General features: G+C 40.4%; 1 protein-coding gene across 3 annotated transcripts; it reads right to left on the reverse strand.

Annotated features, from left to right (window-relative positions):
- Positions 1-11072: 11072 nt before the first annotated feature.
- Positions 11073-17511, reverse strand: LOC135508292 (interferon alpha-inducible protein 27-like protein 2A). Of its 3 annotated transcripts, none has more exons than XR_010450777.1 (4): positions 13152-13375; positions 12978-13007; positions 12438-12599; positions 11073-12098 (listed from the first exon to the last, which is right to left on the reverse strand). XR_010450777.1 is itself a non-coding variant. In XM_064928377.1 (4 exons), the coding sequence occupies exons 1-4, from the start codon at positions 17301-17303 to the stop codon at positions 11989-11991; spliced, it is 312 nt and encodes a 103-aa protein (XP_064784449.1). In that variant the 5' UTR covers positions 17304-17511; the 3' UTR covers positions 11073-11988. The 3 variants fall into 3 exon arrangements, 2 of the variants coding, with proteins under 2 accessions (XP_064784449.1, XP_064784450.1); XM_064928377.1 differs by lacking the exons at positions 12978-13007; positions 13152-13375 and adding exons at positions 17121-17150; positions 17294-17511; XM_064928378.1 differs by lacking the exons at positions 11073-12098; positions 12438-12599; positions 12978-13007; positions 13152-13375 and adding exons at positions 15229-16243; positions 16583-16744; positions 17121-17150; positions 17294-17511.
- Between the last annotated feature and the right edge of the window lie 7409 nt (positions 17512-24920).

Here is a 24920-nt window from a genome sequence, read left to right on the forward strand (position 1 = left end):
CTCATTACCTGTATTAACTGCACCTGTTTGAACTCGTTACCTGTATAAAAGACACCTGTCCACACACTCAATCAAACAGACTCCAACCTCTCCACAATGGCCAAGACCAGAGAGCTGTGTAAGGACATCAGGGATAAAATTGTAGACCTGCACAAGGCTGGGATGGGCTACAGGACAATAGGCAAGCAGCTTGGTGAGAAGGCAACAACTGTTGGCGCAATTATTAGAAAATGGAAGCAGTTCAAGATGACGGTCAATCACCCTAGGTCTGGGGCTCCATGCAAGATCTCACCTCGTGGTGCATCAATGATCATGAGGAAGGTGAAGGATCAGCCCAGAACTACACGGCAGGAACTAGTCAATGCCCTGAAGAGAGCTGGGACCACAGTCTCAAAGAAAACCATTAGTAACACACTACGCCGTCATGGATTAAAATCCTGCTGCGCACGCAAGGTCCCCCTGCTCAGGCCAGCGCATGTCCAGGCCCATCTGAAGTTTGCCAATGACCATCTGGATGATCCAGAGGAGGAATGGGAGAAGGTCATGTGGTCTGATGAGACAAAAATAGAGCTTTTTGGTCTAAACTCCACTCACCATGTTTGGAGGAAGAAGAAGAATGAGTACAACCCCAAGAACACCATCCCAACCGTGAAGCATGGAGGTGGAAACATCATTCTTTGGGGATGCTTTTCTGCAAAGAGGACAGGACGACTGCACCGTATTGAGGGGAGGATGGATGGGCCATCCTTTTGTTTTAGATTCTGTCTCTCACAGTTGAAGCGTACCTATGATAAAAAATTACAGACCTCTACATGCTTTGTAAGTAGTGAAACCTGCAAAATCGGCAGTGTATCAAATACTTGTTCTCCCCACTGTATGTCTCCTGTCTGAACCGTTGAATTGCGACTCCACTTAGTCTCTACATTGATGTTTTGCCTGTTTTATTGCCTTGCGAAGGGAATAACTACACTATGTATTCTGCCATATTCCCAGTCACTTGCCATGGTTAAAAGCAGTGGTTCGAACTTTCTGTTTTGCATGAATGCTGCCATCTATCCACTGTTTCTGGTTAGGGTAGGTTTTAATATTCACAGTGGGTACAACATCTCCTATACACTTCCTGATAAACTCAGTCACCGTATCAGCGTATATGTCAATGTTATTTTTGGAAGCTAATCGGAACATATCCTAGTCCGTGTGATCAAAACAATCTTGAAGCGTGTATTCCTATTGGTCAGACCAGGATTGAATAATCCTTAGCATGAGTACTTCCTGTTTGAGTTTCTGCCTATAGGAAGGGAGGAGCAAAATGTAGTTGTGGTCAGATTAGTCAAAAGGAGGGCGGGGGAGGGTCCTGTAAGTTTCCCGGAAGTTGAAGTGGCAGTGTTCGAGTGTTTTAGCAACGCAAGTACTACAGTCAATGTGTTAATAGAACTTCGGCAGCCTTTTTCTCAAATTTGCTTTGTTAAAATCCCCAGCTTCAATAAAGGCGGACTCGGGATATGTGGTGTCGTGTCTTTGGCATCATTAAGAGTGAAGACTGTTATTTTATCAAATAAATTCTTGATTAACCTAATCATGTAAATGTGATTAACTAGGAAGTTGGGGCACCATGGAATATCTTCAGATTACAAAGTTAGAATTTTCCGAATATAACTCTTCAGATACTTTATTATCTGATCAATTTGTCTTCTATTAATGAATTATTCTTTATCTCACGTCAGTCTCATTTCAAACGTCGTAAATTGTTGGTTATCTACACACGAACCCATCCTTTAATATAACTCATCCATACACCAATTGGCTCATTTATTTACTAACTAACTAAGTAATCACAGATGTGCATAAACAAACCAACAGTCGATATTGGTTACTAACAAAGGATAGGGAAGAATCCCTAGTGGGCTAAGCTGATATGACGGCCTGGTGGATGAAGGGAAGTGGGTGTGGACTGAGAATGAAGCGGGAAAGACAAATTGGAATTTGAATCCTTTGCACATGAACGCGCACTCATTCGGGAATAATTGCAATCAATATACATTTACGCCCATGTGTTGTTGTGATCTTTTTGTTGGAATCAGGTCTGTCTGCTGAAGAGTTCATCCGAGTCTCTCTCTTTCTGTTTCCCTGAAGTATTTTGTGGTTAGAATGGATTCTTCAGAGTACCATTCAGAAATGTTCTCATAGACTAGATGTTTTGGCAGTTGTCGATTATTCTCGTCCCAGGTTTACATAATTTCTAGCTGCAGACGAGTAATTAGTATCTAAAATTTGCTCTTATTCTGTAGGGATCGATAGTCTCAGAGTTGAACCATTAACCATTTCTAGTTTTGGTACTCAAACCTGTGCCACCTCAGCTTACACCAAGGTATGCGTGGTCTAAACTATTCGCAATCACAGCTCACGCTGTGGGTTTGCTCAGTCTAAAGAGGATTTTCTTAGAAGGAGCTTTTTTTCGTAACAGTAGAAAAGGCTCTATGACGCCTGATCATGTTTGTGCTCACGGGGGCAGAACAATGACTTAGTTAAACTTTAAAGGGAATACAATTCTCTCACATTAAAGGTTTAACATCAGATTACATCATTTCAAAAATAGTTTCATCTTTACTCATTCATTTTATACAAGAATTAGATGCAAACACCATAATTGAGATGTACACATTCAGATATATAGTTATGTATGTTTCCTGCCCTTCGTGAGGTCACCAAATGAAACACACTCTTCATACCAGTCCCTTAATTAAGTGTCCACGGACATTTCCCACATTCTCATAAGTAGACATATAGTTTCATTTTCCCATTTTGGGGATTTAGGAGTTCTGCCACGTGAAATCCTTTGTTCACTCTGTGGTCTCTCTTTCTGCATGGCCAGGGGGAGTCTCCGACAGGAATTTACAACCTGAGATAACAGATCCTGGGTGTAGGAGAGTGTGAGAGAGGGGGAAGCCACGATCTATACCCAGAAAGGGCCACATCTTGACAGTAGTTTCCAGTTTGCATAAAGTCCAGTGAAGTTCTTTGAGGGTCGCCATGGTATCCACTTGAAGGAGGATATGCACGGCCGTGACTATAACTGAAGAAAATTCTCTTGGGAGATAATACGGTCGGCATTTGATTGTGAGGTATTCTAGGTCAGGTGAACAAAAAGGACTTGAGTTCCTGTATGTCATCACAATTACATCCTGAGTCATTAATAATGAAGCATACACCCCTGCCCTTCTTCTTCCCGGAGAGATACTTATTCCTGTCTGCTCGATGAACTGAGAACCCAACTGACTGGACCGACTCAGACAATATATCCCAGGAGAGCCATGTTTCCGTGAAACAGAGTATGTTTCAATCCCTGATGCTGCTCTGGAAAGAAACCCTCACCCTGAGCTCACCAACTTTATTATCCAGGTACTGGACATTAGCGAGTAATATACTCGGAAGCGGTGGGTGGTGTGTGTGCCTCCTAAGTCCAAGTCCACTCCGAGTACCTCTCCATCGCCGGCTTTGTTTTGGGTCGGCCTCTGGAATCAGTTCAATTGCCCTGGTGGGTACGAACAAAGGATCCGCTTCGGGAAAGTCTCATTCCTGGTCGTAATGCTGGTAGTGGTGGTGAGTTACCGCCGCTCTGATATCCAATAGTTCTACCCGGCTGTATCTAATAACACTAAACATTTTCTGGGCTAATAATGTAATAAATAATAAATAAATAAAAAAATGCTGCAAAGTTTCCTAAGAGCTAGAAGCAAGGCTCTGTCTGTGCAATTTTAGACATTGTTGCATATTGCAGCTTTAAGTACATTTTGGGAGGAACTAGTACTTTTCTAGTTACTCTCTGTGGGCTTTACTTGTGCTCTTACTCAAGTCATTTCTGAAGGAAGTAACTTGCTTTTCACTCTGTTACATTTTACAAAATCAATTCAGTTACTTAGATTTATATTATTATATCATCGCTGTCAGATGACAACCTTGTCACTCTAAATGTTGTGATTTATATATTTTTACTATTGATTCTCCTTTAAGTCTGCAAGAACCTTTCACGACCAATTGACCAACTAAATGTATTCAAATGAGCTTGTCATCAAAACTCTAAAGTCCTTTGGTTCTCAAAGTTGTCCATCAAACCCTGAATCTTTGGGCTCACAAGTGGTGCAGCGCTCTAAGGCACTGCATCTCAGTGATAGAGGTGTCACTACACACACCCTGGTTCAATTCCAGGTTGTATCACAACTGGCCATGATTGGGAGTCCCATAGGGCGATGCACAATTGGCCCAGCATTGCCGGTGTAGGCCGTCATTGTAAATAAGAATTTGTTCTTAACTGACTTGAATAGTTAATAAAGGTTAAAGAAAAAACTCCACCATGGCTCTTGAATAGAAGTGCATGTCTTCACTCCTAAGGAGAGGGTTCTTAGCCAAACGCGATCAGAGGTTAAGTTGGACATGAATTAATTGGACATTTGTATTATTATATATTTCTGGAGTCAGAGGGGGGCAAATTAAATGGCTAGGGAGCTAGTTTGGTTTGGCTAACCGAGAATCTGACCATTTTTAGTCTCTTGTTTTTATTTCCCCATGTGATCTCTACTTGATAGATGAGTTAACCTTGTCATTGGAATGACGAGTGAACAGATTAATCAGATGTGTGTGGCAATAGCTAACTAGTTAGGTAACACATTTGATTGCCACTAGATAAGCTGGCTAAGTGACTGTACATTATTTACAATGAGTGATACCTGTAGAAAATCGGATCTCTCTGAAATGAAAATGGATGGCCCTCCCTTCAATAATGTTTTTTACCCGACCTACCCTGAACACTTGAAAAAAAGAAGTGACCCTTCCCTATACCCAAAATAATAACTAAAAACAAAGTGAATAGCAGAGAACATGCCTACCATTTACCCTCACTCCTAGGAAAGACCAGAGCCATAAATGTGCAGTTTTAGAAACAGTTATTTGTTTTGTAAGCATTATATGGCAAAGTAGCCAGAAGGTTGTGGATTCACAGACTGAATCAATCATCTTATATTCAGTCCGAGAAAAAATTGCCTTTTATTAAACACATTTCATGCAATTCTATGTCATTTTACATGACTGGAGACAAATATATATTTTTTTAAACCACAACAGAGCATGAATGAGTGCATGCTGCAGCACCGGAGAGGTTTTGATTCCTATACAGGCTATTGTTAAAAAAGAGGATATCAAATTAAAGCAGGAAGCACCAGTGACTAGATCATTAAAAAAAAGTGGTCAAATGAAGCAGATGCTAAGCTACAGGACAGTTTTGCTAGCACAGACTGGAATATGTTCCCGGGATTCCTCCAATGGCATTGAGGAGTACACCACATCTATATAACACATCTACATCACATCTATTCATCAATAAGTGCATCAATGACGTACATACCCCAACCAGATGCTCATTTCGAGGCAAATAACACTGAAACATGCATGAGAGCACCAGCTGTACCGGAAGACCGGTCAACATTCGTAAGGCCGCAGGGCCAGACGGATTACCAGGACGTGTACTGCGAACATGAGCTGACCAACTAGCAAGTGTCTTCACTGTCATTTTCAACCTCTCCCTGTCCGAGTCTGTAATACCAACATGTTTTAAGCTGACCACCATAGTGCCTGTGCCCAAGAACACTAAGGTAACCTGCCTGAATGACTACCGACCCATAGCACTCACGTCTGTAGCCATGAAGTGCTTTGAAAAGCTGGTCATGGCTCACATCAACATCATCATCCCAGAAATCCTAGACCCACTCCAATTTGCTTACCACCCCAACAGATCCACAGATGATGCAGTCTCTATTGCATTCCACACTGCCCTTTCCCACCTGGGCAAAGGAACACAGATGTGAAAATGCTATTCATTGACTACAGCTCAGCGTTCAACACCATAGTGCCCTCAAAGCTCATCAACAAGCTAAGGACCCTGGGACTAAACACCTTCTGCAACTGGATCCTAGACTTCCTGACGGGCCGCCCCCAGGTGGTAAGGGTAGGTAACAACACATCTGCCATGCCGATCCTCAACACAGGGGCCCCTCAGGGGTGCGTGCTCAGCCCCCTCCTGTACTCTCTGTTCACTCATGACTGCACGGCCAGGCACGACTCCAACACCATCATTAAATTTGCCAATGACACAATAGTGGTAGGCCTGATCATCAACAACAACGAGACAGCCTATAGGGAGGAGGTCAGAGACCTGGCCTTGTGGTAACAGGACAACAACCTCTCCCTCAACGTGATCAAGACAAAGGAGGTGATTGTGGACTACAGGAAAAAGAGGACCAGGCACGGCCCCATTCTCATCTACGGGGCTGCAGTGGAGCAGGTTGAGAGCATCAAGTTCCTTGGTGTCCACATCACCAACAAACTAACATGGTCCAAGCACAACATGACCGTAGTGAAGCAGGCACAACAAAACCTATTCCCCCTCAGGGAATAGGCATGGGTCCTGAGATCCTCAAAAGGTTCTACAGCTGCATCATCGAGAGCATCCTGACTATTTGCATCACTGCCTGGTATGGCAACTTCTCAGCCTCTGACCGCAAGGCACCAAAGAGGGTAGTACTTACGGCCCAGTACATCACTGGGGCCCATCTTCCTGCCATCCAGGACCTCTATACCAGCCGGTGTCAGAGGAAGCCCCCCCCCTCCCTCTCTCCACACCACTGTCACTCTCTGTTGTCATCTATGCATACTCCCTCAACTAACCGGGGGCCCCCGAACATTGACTCTGTACCGGTACCCCCTGTATATATTGTTATTTTATTTTTTACTCCTGCTCTTTTATTCTAATCCATATTTTTTGAAACTGTGCTATTGGTTAGGGGCTCGTAAGTAAGCATTTCACTGTAAGGTCTACACCTGTTTAATCAAATTAGATTTGATTGTCTAAGTTTGGAACAGTGCTAAAATTGTATATCAACTGAAAAAATGTAGCACAACAGAACCAGTTACAACTGAAATAGCTGATCCTCAATGAATTCTAGATATAATAGTCCTATTCATCACTTATTATTATTATTATTACAAATAGAATATTATCATTTCTCACAATGATGCTGGTTTAGTAAAGTAAAAGCTTAATCAAGGTCTTGCAAGAAAAGTCTGAATCAATGTCCTGCAAGATCACACAATGATTCATTAGTATTTTACATAGCAGATCCGAATGTAATAGCATATAGTCCTATGCCTACTGTAATATAGTAGGCCTATAATATGTTACACCAAAAACACATTCTCAGTCATTTCTTATCTGAAGCTGCATAGTCAAATATTTAGCCTCATGCAGCCAAAACTCAACAACGCAGGCTATGCTTTGTGTTACAGGTTTTGGTTTTACCATTTATGATTTGAGGTTGGACTTTTAGCACGTTAGCATGTATGGCGCACAGCTTGGTGTCACCTCGTTAGTCAGTATGTGTTACACCGTTGCTGGCATCTCATTAGTCAGGTGTTTCACCTGTGATGGCCCAGTGCTCCAGTTGTTTTGAGAGATGTGGATTGTGAACACCTTTTATTGTCTCTCCCTATTTGATTTCTAGAAAAATATTCCTTTGTCTAATTTTCCCTGTTTTTGTTTTGCATATTTTTTGGGGTTTGCTTCCTGTCTTTAAGTTTGGTGTGGATTTCTCTTTTGTTTGCCTCTTAGTGGACAAATGTATTGGCTGTTCATGGTGGGTGTCTTTTACGTCCCAGTTGTTGCTATGTAACTTTCAGTGGACACCCCTATGAGTGTCTTTCAGAACCCCTCCTAATACCCCACCTGTTTAGTTTTGGTTGTTGTCAGTGACTCTTTCGTTAATAAAAAAAAAAATTGTACCTTCATTTAACTTGGCAAGTCAGATAAGAACAAATTCTTATTTACAATGACGGCCTACACCAGCCCAACCCGGACAATTGTGCACCCAATCACAGCCAGTTGTGATGCAGCCTGGAATCGTACCAGAAGTGACACCTCTAGCACTGAGATACAGTGCCTTAGACCGCTGCGCCACTCGGAAGCCCACTTGGGACACCTAAAAAATTGCAGTAAAAATTGCAGCTCTTCGGCTATAGAAGTTTGTTGCACAGCCTCTGAACGTCATAGAGACAAACCAAAGGTATTGCAAATGCATCGGAGTCACGTCTTAGTCATATCAGCTTGTTTCTAGCATAAAGCATTGCGGACTAAAGCGTGGTTTTATATAATCATGTCCATTTAATTTGAATTAAAATCAATTAAATCAGTAGCAAACTTTGGACCCCAGGAGGATTAACTGCTGCCTTGGCAGCAGCTAATGTGGAATAAAATAAAACATTTAAATACCTCTGGTCCTCCTCATCTTCACGCTCTCCCTCTCAAACTGAATAGACATCAGTAAGCCTAGTCAGCGCACAGATATAGCATTGTTTTATTTTTTTACAAATTGACTCCCCTCCTTAAGTGCCGTTGTACACAGCACAGTCATTGGTTAGGCAGCAAACAAAAAGGGTTTATGTGTGCCTCGACACAATCCTGTCTCTGAGGTCGATGGACAATTCCTTTGACCTCGGCTTGGTTTTTGCTCTGACATATACCGTCAACTGTGGGACCTTATATATAGACAAATAATTTGTAATCAATTGAATTTACCACAGGTGGACTCCAATCATATCTCAAGGAAGATCAATGGAAACAGGATGCACCTGAGCTCAATTTCTAGTATCATAGCAAAGTGTCTGAATACATATGTAAATAAGGTATTTTTAATTTAATTTGTAATAAATTAGCAACATTCTCTAAACCTGTTTTCGCTTTGTTATTATCGGGTATTGTGTGTAGATTGAGGAAAAGCATGTATTTAATCGATTTTAGAATAAGGCTGTAAAGTAAAACATTTTGGAAAAAGGGAAGGGGTCTGAATACTTCCCAAATGCACTGTAGCTACTGGACAATGTGGTGAAGAAGGCGCAATAGCGCCTCTTCAACCTCAGGAGGCTGAAGAAATTTGGCTTGGCCACTAAGACCCTCACAAACTTCTACAGATACACCATTGAGAGCATCATGTCGGGCTGTATCACAGCCTGGTACGTCAATTACACCGTCCACTAGTGCAGGGTTATCCAGAGGGTGGTGTGGTCAGCCCAAATCATTGTGAAGGCCAAGAAGATCATCAAGGACCTCAGCCACCCAAACTATGGTCTGTTCACCCTACTGGAGACAAAATAAACAACACCTGTTTACGCAAGTTGATGGCTCGCGGAGTAGAACACTTGAAAAGGAGAGCCTCACACTCTAGGAGGTCAGATGCAATAATTTTATAACCAATGTTTTGACAGACAAGCTGTATTCATCAGGGTATAATGACAAACACTGCAGGCCACTAATTTATAACCTTTCAAAGGAGACACACAGGTGTCTGTAATCATGGTGGCTTGATTTGAAGCAAGCTTGATTTCATTGGTTGATTTACAGACATAAATAGAACATATAAAAAAGCATGAATGGATAACATTCGATCATAGATACAATTTGGCTACATAGGCCAACAAACATTTACAATGAATAGCAAAATAACAATAATCCCAAGAATGGCTTCAGAGCAATGTCTACGTTGAGACCGAAGGGAGAAAGGGTCTTTAAATTAAAAATCCAGACGGCCTCTCGTTTTTTAACAATAAATTGTCAAGGTCACCCCCTCTCATAGGCAGGGTGACGTGTTCAATGCCGATATAGTGAAGGGACGAAATAGTGGTTCATTCCACTACCATCTAAAATGCATCAACAGTACATGTGCATCAAAGCTGGGACCGACAGACTGAAAAACTGCTTAAAAAATGAATAAACTGCTTTAAATCGTCACCACTAGCCGGCTTCCGCCCAGTACCCTGCCCTGAACTCAGTCAGTTACTTGCCGGCTACCACCCGGTATTCTACCCTGCACCTTAAAAGACTGCTACCCTATGTACAGGTAGGTAGGTCCAGCCGGCCAGGTAGGTAGGACGGTGAAAAGGAGAAGACATTGTCTGTCCTGCTGAGTTTTGATGCAGAGTCTTTGTCCGACAAGGTCAAGTTAAGATGTATCAGTTATCTCGTGAGAGCTTTTGTTACAAATATACTACAGTGTATTCGGTGTGAAGTTTATGGTCATGTTGCAGCAGTGTGTAGGAGGGAGATTGCTAGATATGAGAAGTGTGCAGGAGGGCATGAGATGAAGGAATGTGTAGTATCGGTGGAGAAAGTTGCGTTATCTATGGGGGTGCCCATGGGGCTGGAGATCTGAGGTGTCTGGTGAGAGAAAGGCAGGTGGAGGTTAGCAGGGTCAGAGTAGTACAGAAAGTGTCATACTGAAGCAGTTAAGAGAGTGGTAGAGGAAGATGGGTACAGGATGAGGGATCCTGAGAAGATTTCTGTGAGTAGGCAGAGACCAATAGAGAGTGATGAGAATAATATTTGCTTCAGTAAGGTGAGTTTCTTAGTATTCATAGCCATGGTCATAAACTATACTGCAGAAATGGAACGTAAGTCACAGAAAATATAGGTTGTGGTGGAAGCTGCAGAGACGTACTTGGGATTGCGAGGTTTTACTGCAGAAGAATAGCAGGGGGTGTTGAGTGTAAGTGTTCTGTCCCCCCGACAGTTGGCCTGGAGTAGGATTAGATAGGGTTAAATGGTGGAAAGGGGTGTTGGTTTTTTTAGTGAGGGCTAATAGTTGGCAGGGTAAATTTCCTTTTCCCTAATTTTGTACTACTGTATCACAAAGTAAAATGAATTGTACAGTAGGTGACTGCAATACAGCAATTGGTTTGATCTGCCATTAAAACTTAAAGAAGAAGGACAAACCAATGCAAAAAGACACTGTACCAGTGGAGGAAAAAGTCCTAAATTGTCATACTTGAGCAAAAGTAAAGATACCTTAATAGAAAATGACTCAAGTGAAAGTCAACAAGTAAAATACTACTTGATTAAAAGTCTAAAAAGTATTTGGTTTTAAACATACTTAAGTATCAAAAGTAAATGGAATTGCTAAAATGTTACTGAAGTTTCAAAGGTAAAAGTACAAACCATTTCAAATTCCTTATATTAAGCAAACCAGACGGCACAATTTATTTTTTAGTTTTTTTATTGACTGATAGCCAGAGGCACACTCCCACACTCAGACATAATTTACTGACTAAGCATTTGTGTTTAAATGATTTTCTTTAGGAATGTAGTGAAGTAAAAGTACAAGTTGGCAAATAGTAAAGTAAAGTACAGATACCCCCCAAAACTTCTTAAGTAGTATTGAAAGTATTTTTTACTTAAGTACTTTACACCACTGCACAACATACCAGTGAGGTACAGATTTGAAGAAAGCTGCCTACTAATACCCCCAGGATACCTGTATCCGTAACAAGGAACGCAGTGAAGTAAAAGTACAAGTTGGCAAAAATATAAATAGTAAATTACAGATACTCCAAAAAACTTCTTAAGTACTATTTAAAGTATTTTTACTTAAGTAATTTACACCACTGCACTGTACAACAGACCAATGAGGTACAGATTTGAAGAAATCCGCCTAATCAACTCAATTGGAAAACATCCTGTTACGAAGACTAAACTAATTTCCATCCCGAGCTGACACATACTGTATGTAGAGACAAAGACACCAGACAAATGTTTACATTATATCTGGCAACACTTGACCTTTGATTGAGATAAAGAAGGTATTAAACTGAAATATGAAAAAGTAAAAAGTACGGTATAAAAAAGCCCTGGGCTTGAAAGTGCAGCTGACCAAGATGTCCTAACAGAACAAGTCAGTCATAATTTTCCTTCATTGCACACAATATTGAGGATATGAACTTCAATAATATATATTTTTAAACACTAAGCCTTCCTTCACCGTCTTAACAAGTGTTTATATGTATCCCTAAATAAAGGATAAAAAAAAAATATATATTTAAAGAGGTGATCTTTGTGATTAAAATTGTCTTAGACGAGAGCTGTCCCAAGACAGCTATCAATCATCAATATTTGGATCATGTGATGAGTCCAGCTGCTGTAGCGGTGAGCCATCCCACTGCTCCTCCAACTGCTCCTCCAACACCAGCCACCACTGCGGTTGTAGACCCAGCTAACCCTGCTGCACCTAGAGGGAAACAACACAACATACTTTGGTCACTGTGGCATTCACAACATAATGTATCTCAGGCATCAGGCTATCATAGCCTTGTCTTGTCTGAAAATAACAGCTCTTCAATGTTCTAATATGCAAAACCAGGGTGGAAGAAATACATCTTAAAGAGAGATGATCAAGCTATAGTTGGGGATTATCACAAGATCATATTCCTATTGATTCTGTGACTAATAGCAATTAATTGACAATATGGTTCTCTGTAAAGTTGCCACTGTATTGGACACAACACAATTATGTAAACTGATTTTTAAATATGATATTTAAAACACGTGAAAATGTGACTGTAATTACCTGCCGACTGCAGAACGGCAACGATGCTTCCAGCCAACACACCACCGCCACTTGCAGTGGCTGCGGATGACATCATGCCGGCTGCTAAAGATTTTGCGGCGATGCCAGTTACGGTAAACCCTACAGCGCTTAGGGTAGCTGGAGCAAAGGCCACCGCTAACCCTTAAAAGTTCAAATAAATATTTCAATTGTTGACTACTACAGTTGGTTAAGTAGCAAATTGAAGTTATTGGGTAAAATGTTAACAAAAAATGGAATCTCTCAAAATTAGCTGTGAAAACGGCAAATGATTTAACATGTGTAGTTAGCTATGCTTTTTATTGTGCACTTGTGTAACATTAACCATGAGTTGAATTGGCATTTTGCTGGTAGCTTAGCCTACTTAAACTAGGCTATCCACAATATTGGTATTTCCATGGAATTTCATATTGTCTTATCAGTTTTTAGTTTGAAATGAAACTGACACAGGGTAATCTTATAATATATATTACCGTTTTAATTATGTCAGTCGATTTTTAAATAGCATGACAAATGTCTCACCTGCTCCTACTGTGACCGCAATACCGGTAACTGTTTAAAAAAAAAGCAAGGATGTACAATGAGCAAATATAATTACATAAATTGTATGCCACATTTATGCATTGGTTATTGTAGCCTAGCCTACCTCACACAATTTAGATTTAGCCAGATACATTAGGGGTTTAGGTTACTCACAAAGTTCCATGTTTCCTCAGTGACTATCAGTGACTGCAGGAGAAAAGACTGGGTCCGGTTTAAATAATGCAGTGCCTAGATTTTTTGGGGAAACGAAACTTAGGTGCACCAATTTAGGGTGTGTCTGTATCCATCTCGGTGAGCATATTGGACATTTCAACCGTTCCGCATTGGAAAATTGATTGACAGGGTGCTGGTTGTCACAACTTGCCGGAACTTCGAGCAGGCAAACAGAAACGAAAGTCAACCGTTTCTTGTTCTTGTGAAAAGGATATTTAGATAAGGATCTAAGATAGCTCGGGCATCACGTGAAAGGAACATGAAACAGGACAATCTGTGTAGTTGAGTAGGCTTTTGGTTATGTTCAAAGGTAGTAAAGAAAGGCACAATCCTTTATTCGTTTTCCAGCCGAATGGAATCCCTGCCGCTTGGCTTTTTATAAAACTGAGGGATGGGGTTAGAGAAATGTAACCACTTTCAAATTCATAGATGGATCTACAGATGCAAAACGCAGCTATAGTGCGTTGCAATGCAATGACTGCCGTGATATTAAAATTATAGTTTTGAAGTAATGTTTGTCCACGAAGACATTGTTTACAAACAGTGGAGTAAAACAAACTTAATTTTTGACATAAGACAGTTGTACTAAGCTTATATGACACTTTAAGTAATATTCTTCTATGTGGCTTTACAGTAAATACTGTAAGTAACATGACAGTATTTAGATTGTTTTGGCCCATCCCTTGACACTAGGTGGCGCCAAAGGCTTGCATTTGACAATACTGCAACTTCAACTGTGAGTGAACAGTTACTCTGCAGGTGGCACTGTGGTTTCTTTAACCTTTATTACTGTAAAACAAAAACTATCTTCTCTTCAGTCAGGACATTACAATACAAAGCACCACTGTCAAATGAGAGCACTGTAACACATGTTTGTTTTGGTAAACTGACTGTAACCAGGCCATGGGATTTTGCAGAACAAAGGAACACATTAACCAGAAAGTTAAACATTTACAGGAACCCATTTGAGTGAGTCTTTGAAAATATAGTTAGCTACAAAAGTATTGGGACAGTGACACATGTTTTGTTGCTGTACTCCAGCACTCGATTCAATGACTATGAGGTTAAAGTGCAGACTGTCAGCTTTAATTTGAATGTATTTTCATAAATATCAGGTGAACCGTTTAGAAATTACAGTAATTTTGTACATCGTCCTATTTTAGGGGACCGAAAGTATTGGGAAAAATTCCCTGATATGTGTAATAAAGTAGTCAAACGTTTAGTATTTGGTGTCATATTCCTAGATCGCAATGATTACATCAATCTTGTGACTCTACAAACTTGTTGGATGTATTTGCTGTTTGAATTTGGTTGTGTTTCACATTATTTTGTGCCCTATAGAAATGAATGGTAAATCATGTATTGTGTCATTTTGGAGTCACATGTATTGTAAATAAGAATAGAATATGTTTCCAAACACTTCTACATGAATCTGGATGCTACAATGATTACGGATAGTCCTGAATGAATGGTGAGTAATGATTAGTGAGAAAGTTAGACACACAAATACCAGGGGTGTTGAGTGGTAGTGTTCTGTCCTCCCAGACAGCTGGTCTGGGGTAGGATAGGTTAAATGGTGGAATGGTGTGGTGAGTTGTTTTAGTGAGGGCTAATAGTTGTCAGGGTAAATTTCCTTTCCCCTAATTTTGTATTACTGTATCACAAAGTACAATGAATTGTACAGTAGGTGACTGCAATACAGCAATTGGTTTGGTCTGCCATTAGAACTTAAAGAAGAAGGACAAACCAATGCAAAAAGACACTGTACCAGTGAAGGAAAAAGTCCTAAATTGTCATACTTGAGCAAAAGTAAAGATACCTTAATAGAAAAGGACTCAAGTGAAAGTCAACAAGTATAATACTACTTGATTAAAAGTCTAAAAGTATTTGGTTTTAAATATACTTAAGTATCAAAAGTAAATGGAATTGCTAAAATGTTACTTAAGTATCAAAGGTAAAAGTACAAACCATTTCAAATTCCTTATATTAAGCAAACCAGACGGCACAATTTATTTTTTCGTTTTTTATTGACTGATAGCCAGAGGCACACTCCCACACTCAGACATAATTTACTGACTAAGCATTTGTGTTTAAATGATTTTCTTTAGGAATGTAGTGAAGTAAAAGTACAAGTTGGCAAATAGTAAAGTAAAGTACAGATACCCCCCCAAAACTTCTTAAGTAGTATTGAAAGTATTTTTTACTTAAGTACTTTACACCACTGCACAACATACCAGTGAGGTACAGATTTGAAGAAAGCCGCCTACTAATACCCCCAGGATACCTGTATCCGTAACAAGGAACGCAGTGAAGTAAAAGTACAAGTTGGCAAAAATATAAATAGTAAATTACAGATACTCCAAAAAACTTCTTAAGTACTATTTAAAGTATTTTTACTTAAGTAATTTACACCACTGCACTGTACAACAGACCAATGAGGTACAGATTTGAAGAAATCCGCCTAATCAACTCAATTGGAAAACATCCTGTTACGAAGACTAAACTAATTTCCATCCCGAGCTGACACATACTGTATGTAGAGACAAAGACACCAGACAAATGTTTACATTATATCTGGCAACACTTGACCTTTGATTGAGATAAAGAAGGTATTAAACTGAAATATGAAAAAGTAAAAGTACGGTATAAAAAAGCCCTGGGCTTGAAAGTGCAGCTGACCAAGATGTCCTAACAGAACAAGTCAGTCATAATTTTCCTTCATTGCACACAATATTGAGGATATGAACTTCAATAATATATATTTTTAAACACTAAGCCTTCCTTCACCGTCTTAACAAGTGTTTATATGTATCCCTAAATAAAGGATAAAAAAATATATATATTTAAAGAGGTGATCTTTGTGATTAAAATTGTCTTAGACGAGAGCTGTCCCAAGACAGCTATCAATCATCAATATTTGGATCATGTGATGAGTCCAGCTGCTGTAGCGGTGAGCCATCCCACTGCTCCTCCAACTGCTCCTCCAACACCAGCCACCACTGCGGTTGTAGACCCAGCTAACCCTGCTGCACCTAGAGGGAAACAACACAACATACTTTGGTCACTGTGGCATTCACAACATAATGTATCTCAGGCATCAGGCTATCATAGCCTTGTCTTGTCTGAAAATAACAGCTCTTCAATGTTCTAATATGCAAAACCAAGGTGGAAGAAATACATCTTAAAGAGAGATGATCAAGCTATAGTTGGGGATTATCACAAGATCATATTCCTATTGATTCTGTGACTAATAGCAATTAAGTGACAATATGGTTCTCTGTAAAGTTGCCACTGTATTGGACACAACACAACTATGTAAACGGATTTTTAAATATGATATTTAAAACACATGAAAATGTGACTGTAATTACCTGCCGACTGCAGAACGGCAACGATGCTTCCAGCCAACACACCACCGCCACTTGCAGTGGCTGCGGATGCCATCATGCCGGCTGCTAAAGAGTTTGCGGCGATCCCAGCGGCAGTAAACCCTACAGCGCCAAGGGCAACTGGAGCCATGACCACCGCTGCCCCTTAAAAGTTAAAATAAACATTTCAATTGTAGCCTACTACAGTTGGCCAAGTAGCAAATTGAAGTTATTGGGTAAAATGTTAACAAAAAATGGAATCTCTCAAAATTAGCTGTGAAAACGGCAAATGATTTAACATGTGTAGTTAGCTATGCTTTTTATTGTGCACTTGTAACATTAACCATGAGTTGAATTGGCATTTTGCTGGTAGCTTAGCCTACTTAAACTAGGCTATCCACAATATTGGTATTTCCATGGAATTTCATATTGTCTTATCAGTTTTTAGTTTGAAATGAAACTGACACAGGGTAATCTTATAATATATATTACCGTTTTAATTATGTCAGTCGATTTTTAAATAGCATGACAAATGTCTCACCTGCTCCTACTGTGACCGCAATACCGGTAACTGTTTAAAAAAAAGCAAGGATGTACAATGAGCAAATATAATTACATAAATTGTATGCCACATTTATGCATTGGTTATTGTAGCCTAGCCTACCTCACACAATTTAGATTTAGCCAGATACATTAGGGGTTTAGGTTACTCACGAAGTTCCATGTTTCCTCAGTGACTATCAGTGACTGCAGGAGAAAAGACTGGGTCCGGTTTAAATAATGCAGTTCCTAGATTTTTTGGGGAAACGAAATTTAGGTGCACCAATTTAGGGTGTGTCTGTATCCATCTCGGTGAGCATATTGGACATTTCAACCGTTCCGCATTGGAAAATTGATTGACAGGGTGCTGGTTGTCACAACTTGCCGGAACTTCGAGCAGGCAAACAGAAACGATAGTCAACCGTTTCTTGTTCCTGTGAAAAGGATATTTAGATAAGGATCTAAGATAGCTCGGGCATCACGTGAAAGGAACATGAAACAGGACAATCTGTGTAGTCGAGTAGGCTTTTGGTTATGTTCAAAGGTAGTAAAGAAAGGCACAATCCTTTATTCGTTTTCCAGCCGAATGGAATCCCTGCCGCTTGGCTTTTTATAAAACTGAGGGATGGGGTTAGAGAAATGTAACCACTTTCAAATTCATAGGTGGATCTACAGATGCAAAACGCAGCTATAGTGCGTTGCAATGCAATGACTGCCGTGATATTGAAATTATAGTTTTGAAGTAATGTTTGTCCACGAAGACATTGTTTACAAACAGTGGAGTAAAACAAACTTAATTTTTGACATAAGACAGTTGTACTAAGCTTATATGACACTTTAAGTAATATTCTTCTATGTGGCTTTACAGTAAATACTGTAAGTAACATGACAGTATTTAGATTGTTTTGGCCCATCCCTTGACACTAGGTGGCGCCAAAGGCTTGCATTTGACAATACTGCAACTTCAACTGTGAGTGAACAGTTACTCTGCAGGTGGCACTGTGGTTTCTTTAACCTTTATTACTGTAAAACAAAAACTATCTTCTCTTCAGTCAGGACATTACAATACAAAGCACCACTGTCAAATGAGAGCACTGTAACACATGTTTGTTTTGGTAAACTGACTGTAACCAGGCCATGGGATTTTGCAGAACAAAGGAACACATTAACCAGAAAGTTAAACATTTACAGGAACCCATTTGAGTGAGTCTTTGAAAATATAGTTAGCTACAAAAGTATTGGGACAGTGACACATGTTTTGTTGCTGTACTCCAGCACTCGATTCAATGACTATGAGGTTAAAGTGCAGACTGTCAGCTTTAATTTGAATGTATTTTCATAAATATCAGGTGAACCGTTTAGAAATTACAGTAATTTTGTACATCGTCCTATTTTAGGGGACCGAAAGTATTGGGAAAAATTCCCTGATATGTGTAATAAAGTAGTCAAACGTTTAGTATTTGGTGTCATATTCCTAGATCGCAATGATTACATCAATCTTGTGACTCTACAAACTTGTTGGATGTATTTGCTGTTTGAATTTGGTTGTGTTTCACATTATTTTGTGCCCTATAGAAATGAATGGTAAATCATGTATTGTGTCATTTTGGAGTCACATGTATTGTAAATAAGAATAGAATATGTTTCCAAACACTTCTACATGAATCTGGATGCTACAATGATTACGGATAGTCCTGAATGAATGGTGAGTAATGATTAGTGAGAAAGTTAGACACACAAATACCAGGGGGTGTTGAGTGGTAGTGTTCTGTCCTCCCAGACAGCTGGTCTGGGGTAGGATAGGGTTAAATGGTGGAATGGTGTGGTGAGTTGTTTTAGTGAGGGCTAATAGTTGTCAGGGTAAATTTCCTTTTCCCTAATTTTGTATTACTGTATCACAAAGTACAATGAATTGTACAGTAGGTGACTGCAATACAGCAATTGGTTTGGTCTGCCATTAGAACTTAAAGAAGAAGGACAAACCAATGTAAAAAGACACTGTACCAGTGAAGGAAAAAGTCCTAAATTGTCATACTTGAGCAAAAGTAAAGATACCTTAATAGAAAAGGACTCAAGTGAAAGTCAACAAGTAAAATACTACTTGATTAAAAGTCTAAAAGTATTTGGTTTTAAATATACTTAAGTATCAAAAGTAAATGGAATTGCTAAAATGTTACTTAAGTATCAAAGGTAAAAGTACAAACCATTTCAAATTCCTTATATTAAGCAAACCAGACGGCACAATTTATTTTTTCGTTTTTTATTGACTGATAGCCAGAGGCACACTCCCACACTCAGACATAATTTACTGACTAAGCTTTTGTGTTTAGTGAGTCCTCCAGAGCAGAGGCAGTAGGGATGATCAGGGAGGTTCTCTTAATTAGTGTGTGAATTGGACCATTTTCCTGTCAAAATGTAGCGAGTACTTTTGGTGTCAAGGAATATGTAAGGAGTAAAAAGTAAATTATTTTCTTTAGGAATTTAGTGAAGTATAAGTACAAGTTGGCAAATAGTAAAGTAAAGTACAGATACCCCAAAAAAACTTATTAAGTAGTGTTTAAAGTATTTTTACTTAAGTGCTTTACACCACTGCACAAAAGACCAGTGAGGTACAGATTTGAAGAAAGCCGCCTACTAATACCCCCAGGATACCTGTATCCGTAACAAGGAACGCAGTGAAGTAAAAGTACAAGTTGGCAAAAAATATAAATAGTAAATTACAGAAACTCCAAAAAACTTCTTAAGTACTATTTAAAGTAAAGTATTTTTACTTAAGTACTTTACACCACTGCACTGTACAACAGACTAGTGAGGTACAGATTTGAAGAAATCCGCCTAATCAACTCAATTGGAAAACATCCTGTTGCGAAGACTAAACTAATTTCCATCCCGAGCTGACACATACTGTATGTATAGACAAAGACACCAGACAATATTTACATTATATCTGGCTAGGCGATATGGCCAAAATATCATATCATGGTATATGTCAAAATTTTGTTTTTGATTAATAAAAATTCTACATTTGCTTTATTAGTAGTGCTTGACCCTTGGTGTAACGGATTTCCTCCTCTTCTTCCGAAGAGGAGAGGCGAGAAGGATCGGAGGACCAATATGCAGCGTGGTTAAAGTTCATGGTTCTTTAAATCAGAGAAACTATACATGAACAGATTAACAAAACAATAAACGTGAATACCCAAGGACACGCACCTCAGGGCGAGGTGGTACTGGATAGACCGGACCGTGCAGGCGCACTGGAGCTCTTGAGCACCGAGCCTGCCCAACCTTACTTGGTTGAATGCTCCCGGTCGCCCTGCCAGTATGGCGAGGTGGAATAGCCCGCACTGGGCTGTGCAGGCGAACCGGGGACACCATGCGTAAGGCTGGTGCCATGTACGCCGGCCCAAGGAGACGCACTGGAGACTAGATGCGTAGAGCCGGCTTCATGACACCTGGCTCGATGCCCACTCTAGCCCGGCCGATACGAGGAGCTGGTATGTACCGCACCGGGCTATGCACCCGCACTGGGGACACTGTGCGCCCCACAGCATAACACGGTGCCTGCCCGGTCTCTCTCGCCCCCCGGTAAGCACAGGAAGTTGGCGCAAGTCTCCTACCTGGCTTCGCCATACTCCCTGTGTGCAACCCCCCAAGACATTTTTGGGGCTGACTCTCGGGCTTCCACCCATGCCGCCGTGCTGCCTCCTCATACCAGCGCCTCTCCGCCTTCGCTGCCTCCAGCTCTTCTTTGGGGCGGCGATACTCCCCTGGCTTAGCCCAGGGTCCTCTCCCGTCGAGGATTTCCTCCCATGTCCAAGAGTCTTAATTCTTCGGCCGCTGTTGCTGCTGCCCGTTACCACGCCGCTTGGTCCTGTTTTGGTGGGTGGTTCTTTATTGGCTTTCCTCCTGGGAAGGAGAGGCGGGAAGGATTGGAGGACCAATATGCAGCGTGGTTAAAGTTCATGGTTCTTTAATCAGAGAAACTATACATGAACAGAAATACAAAACAATAAACGTGAAAATCCGAAAACAGTCCCGTGTGGACTGGCTGAAACACAATAAATCACCCATGTCACACCCTGGCCTAACCAAAATAATAAAGAAAACACAGATAACTAAGACCAGGGCGTGACACTAGGGTGGCAACACATATTCTACATGATTTCAATGTTTCTTTCTCCATCCTGATTATTATATACTGTTCAATTCAACTTCAACCTAATTTTCTGCATTTCCTGCACTCATTTGAGATAGTATATGGTCCCATATTCCTGGCATGCAATGATTACATCAATATTGGGACTCTACAAACGTGCTGGATGCATTTGCTGTTTGTTTTGTTGCGCTTCAGATTATTTTATGTTTCAGATAATTTTCGACCCTTTAGAAATGAATGGTAAATCATGTATTGTATCATTTTGGAGTCACTTTTATTGTAAATAAGAGTAGAATTTGAATACTTATGCATATATGTGGATGCTACCATGATTACGGATAGTCCTGAATTAATTGTGAATAACGATTAGTGAGTAAGTTACAGACACACATATCATCCCCCCATCCCCCCAAATATGCTAACCTCCCCTGTTATTGTAATGGTGAGAGGTTAGTATTTCTTGGGGGTATGATATTTGTGCGTATAACTTTCTCACTCCTCATTATTCACGATTCATTCAGGACTATCCATAATCAAGGTAGCACTATGTACAAATAAAGTTATTTAATTGGTAAGAGGTTCACCCGGTATGGAGGAAAATACCTTTAACACCAGTCATTGTATAATTTCAAATCCGAAGTGCTGGAGTACAGAGCCAAATAACAAAGAATTGTGTCACTGTCCCAATGCTTTTGTAGCTCACTGTATACAGTGCATTCGAAAAGTATTCAGACCGCTTTTCCCTCATTTTGTTACATTACAGCCTTATTCTAAAATGTATACAATTATTTTTTCCTTCAATCTACACACAATACCCCATAATAACATGGCGAAAACAGATTTTTAGAAATGTTTGAAAATGGTATTAAAAATAAAACAGAAATACCTTATTTACATAAGTATTCAGACCCTTTGCTTTGAAACTCAAAATTGAGCTCAGGTGCATCCTGTTTCCATTGATCATCCTTAAGATTTTATACAACTTGAATGGAGTCCACCTGTGGTAAATTCAATGGATTGGAAATTATTTGGAAAGGCACACACCTGTCTATATAAGGTCCCACCGTTGACAGTGCATGTCAGAGCAAAAACCAAGCCATGAGGTCGACAGAATTGTCCGTAGAGCGCCGAGACAGGATTGTGTCGAGGCACAGATCTGGGGAAAGGTACCAAAACATTTCTGCAGCATTGAAGGTCCCCAAGAACATAGTGGCCTCCATCATTCTTATATTGAAGATGTTTGGAACTGCCCGGCCAACTGAGCAATCGGGGGAGAAGGTTCTTGGTCAGGGAGGTGACCAAGAACCCAATGGTCACTCTGGCAGAGCTCCAGAGTTCCTCTGGGGAGAAACATCCAGAAGGACAACCATCTCTGCAGCACTCCACCATTCCGGCCTTTATGGTAGAGTGGCAAGACAGCAGCCACTCCTCAGGAAAAAGCACATGACAGCCCGCTTGGAGTTTGCCAAAAGGCACCTAAAGGACTCTGACCATGAGAAACAATATACTCTGGTCTGATGAAACCAAGTTTGAACTCTTTGGCCTGAATGCCAAGCTTCACTCTCTGGAGGAAACCTGGCACCATCCCTACAGTGAAGCATGGTTGTGGCAGCATCATGCTGTGGGGATGTTTTTCAGGGCCTGGGAGACTAGTCAGGATTAAGGGAAAGCAAAACAGAACAAAGTACAGAGAAATCCTTGATCAAAACCTGCTCCAGAGCGCTTAGGGCTTCAGAGTGGGGTGAAGGTTAATTTTCCAGCAGGACAATGACCCTAAGCACAGAGCCAAGACAACACAGGAGTGACTTTGGGACAAGTCTCTGAATGTCCTTGATTGGCCCAGCCAGAGCACGGACTTGGACATTTCTGGAGACCAAAAAATAGCTGTGCAGCGACACTCCCATCCAAACTGACACAGCTTGAGAGGATCTGCAGAGAAGAAAAGGTAAAACTCCCCAAATACAGGTGTGCCAAGCTTGTAGCATCATACCCAAGAAGACTTGAGGCTGTAATCGCTGCCAAAGGTGCTTCAACAAAGTATTGAGTAAAGGGTCTGAATATTTAAGTAAATGTGATATTTCAGTTTTTTGTTTTGAATACATTTGCTAACATTTCTAAACCCTGTTTTTGCTTTTTCATTATGTGCAGATTGATGGGGGGGAAATCAAGTTTAGAATAAGGCTACAACGTAACAAAAACCTTTCCGGATGCACCGTATATTTTAATATGTAGCATCTAGTGGTGCAACCCTGTCCAGGTTTGGACCTCTTGACTGTAATTGCTAAGGTCTTAGAATGTCAGATGCAGGGACCCAGATTCCAGTCCCAGTAGAGTTATCACTCTCATTTTCTGCCATATCATCGCTGAGATATATATTGGGTTTACACGTACTGTCGTCTTTCTTAAAACTTGCACAAAATATGCTGTTTCTTTATTCACGTGTGTGCTCTCACTCTTTTTAAGATTATACTTGGATATTTCTAAGCAGTATGGTAAATATGACACACCTATGAGAGGGCAAGTTGGAGCTTCTGTCATATTGTTATAGCATTCCATTCCCCGAGGGACCTACCTGAATTTGTACTATAGAAAGCCTTGTTTTCGTTGGTGTGCAGTAATGAATACACCCCAGCTCACCCAGTCTTCCACACAACCTAGGGAGATTCTCAATTGAATTGGACACTGTCCACCTTTCCTCCATGACCCAGAAAACAAGTGGTCAAGGTGTCAATTTGTTAGTAGGCAAACAAAGGAGTCTGCTCCCCTCACTTACCTACTTTGGCAGGAGGCACAAGAGTATCCTCATGTTTTAAAATCCACCACACCTCTTGAATCAGGTGTTTTATCAAAAGAATGCTCAAATTTAAAAATAAGCTACTTCACCTTTTATCTAGAAAATTTCTTTCACAACTAAGCCACATTTGATTGTCTCATTTTGTGATTCCACCCCTGCAAACGCAATTTGTCTGACGCTGACTGGAGCAATTTCACAGAAGCGTGTTTCTTCTCGCTGCCTCTTACCTTTGACCTTAAAAACAATAGACGAGCAAAACCAATTGAAATTCTCTATACTTCGTATAGAAAAACCACCAATCTTCAGCATAGGCTTCTACTTCACCGGTTGCCACTGTTGCTGTTTGGAGGTTTAGGCTCAGTCCTTGTTATGTACTGTGACACGTACTTGAAAATAAATGTCAAATTTGAAATTGATTGGTGCCAATTAGTGAAACATCAAAACATTTTTGCCAAGCTTTCCCTCACATACAGCTTTTGTTATAAAGCTGTAAAGTCATACCGCTGTAATGATTGAAAGTGTAGTCTGCTCTAGTTGAGTGTTTAAGTCCAAAAATTGTGAGAAGAGAACATTCATAGCCAAGTGTGATGTGATATACTGACATGTGGTGGCTCAGCTCATAAGCACAGTACCTTGGCAGTCATTGATTTGTCAGTTGTTTACCTCCTGGAGTTCTGTAAAGATGAAGATGTACTGGTCGAAAGGTCACGGAGGAAACAAATGTGGCGCATTCAGCCATTTAAGATCTGTGCGTGTAAAAAAAACAACAAAAAAACAGTCCACTGATAATCCTATCCCAAGACTAACCGGTCTCCCACAGCCACGTGGCATAGGATGACAGAGGCAAAACA

The sequence above is a fragment of the Oncorhynchus masou genome, chromosome 21 (genome assembly GCF_036934945.1).
Source record: "Oncorhynchus masou masou isolate Uvic2021 chromosome 21, UVic_Omas_1.1, whole genome shotgun sequence".
Lineage (NCBI taxonomy): Eukaryota > Metazoa > Chordata > Actinopteri > Salmoniformes > Salmonidae > Oncorhynchus > Oncorhynchus masou.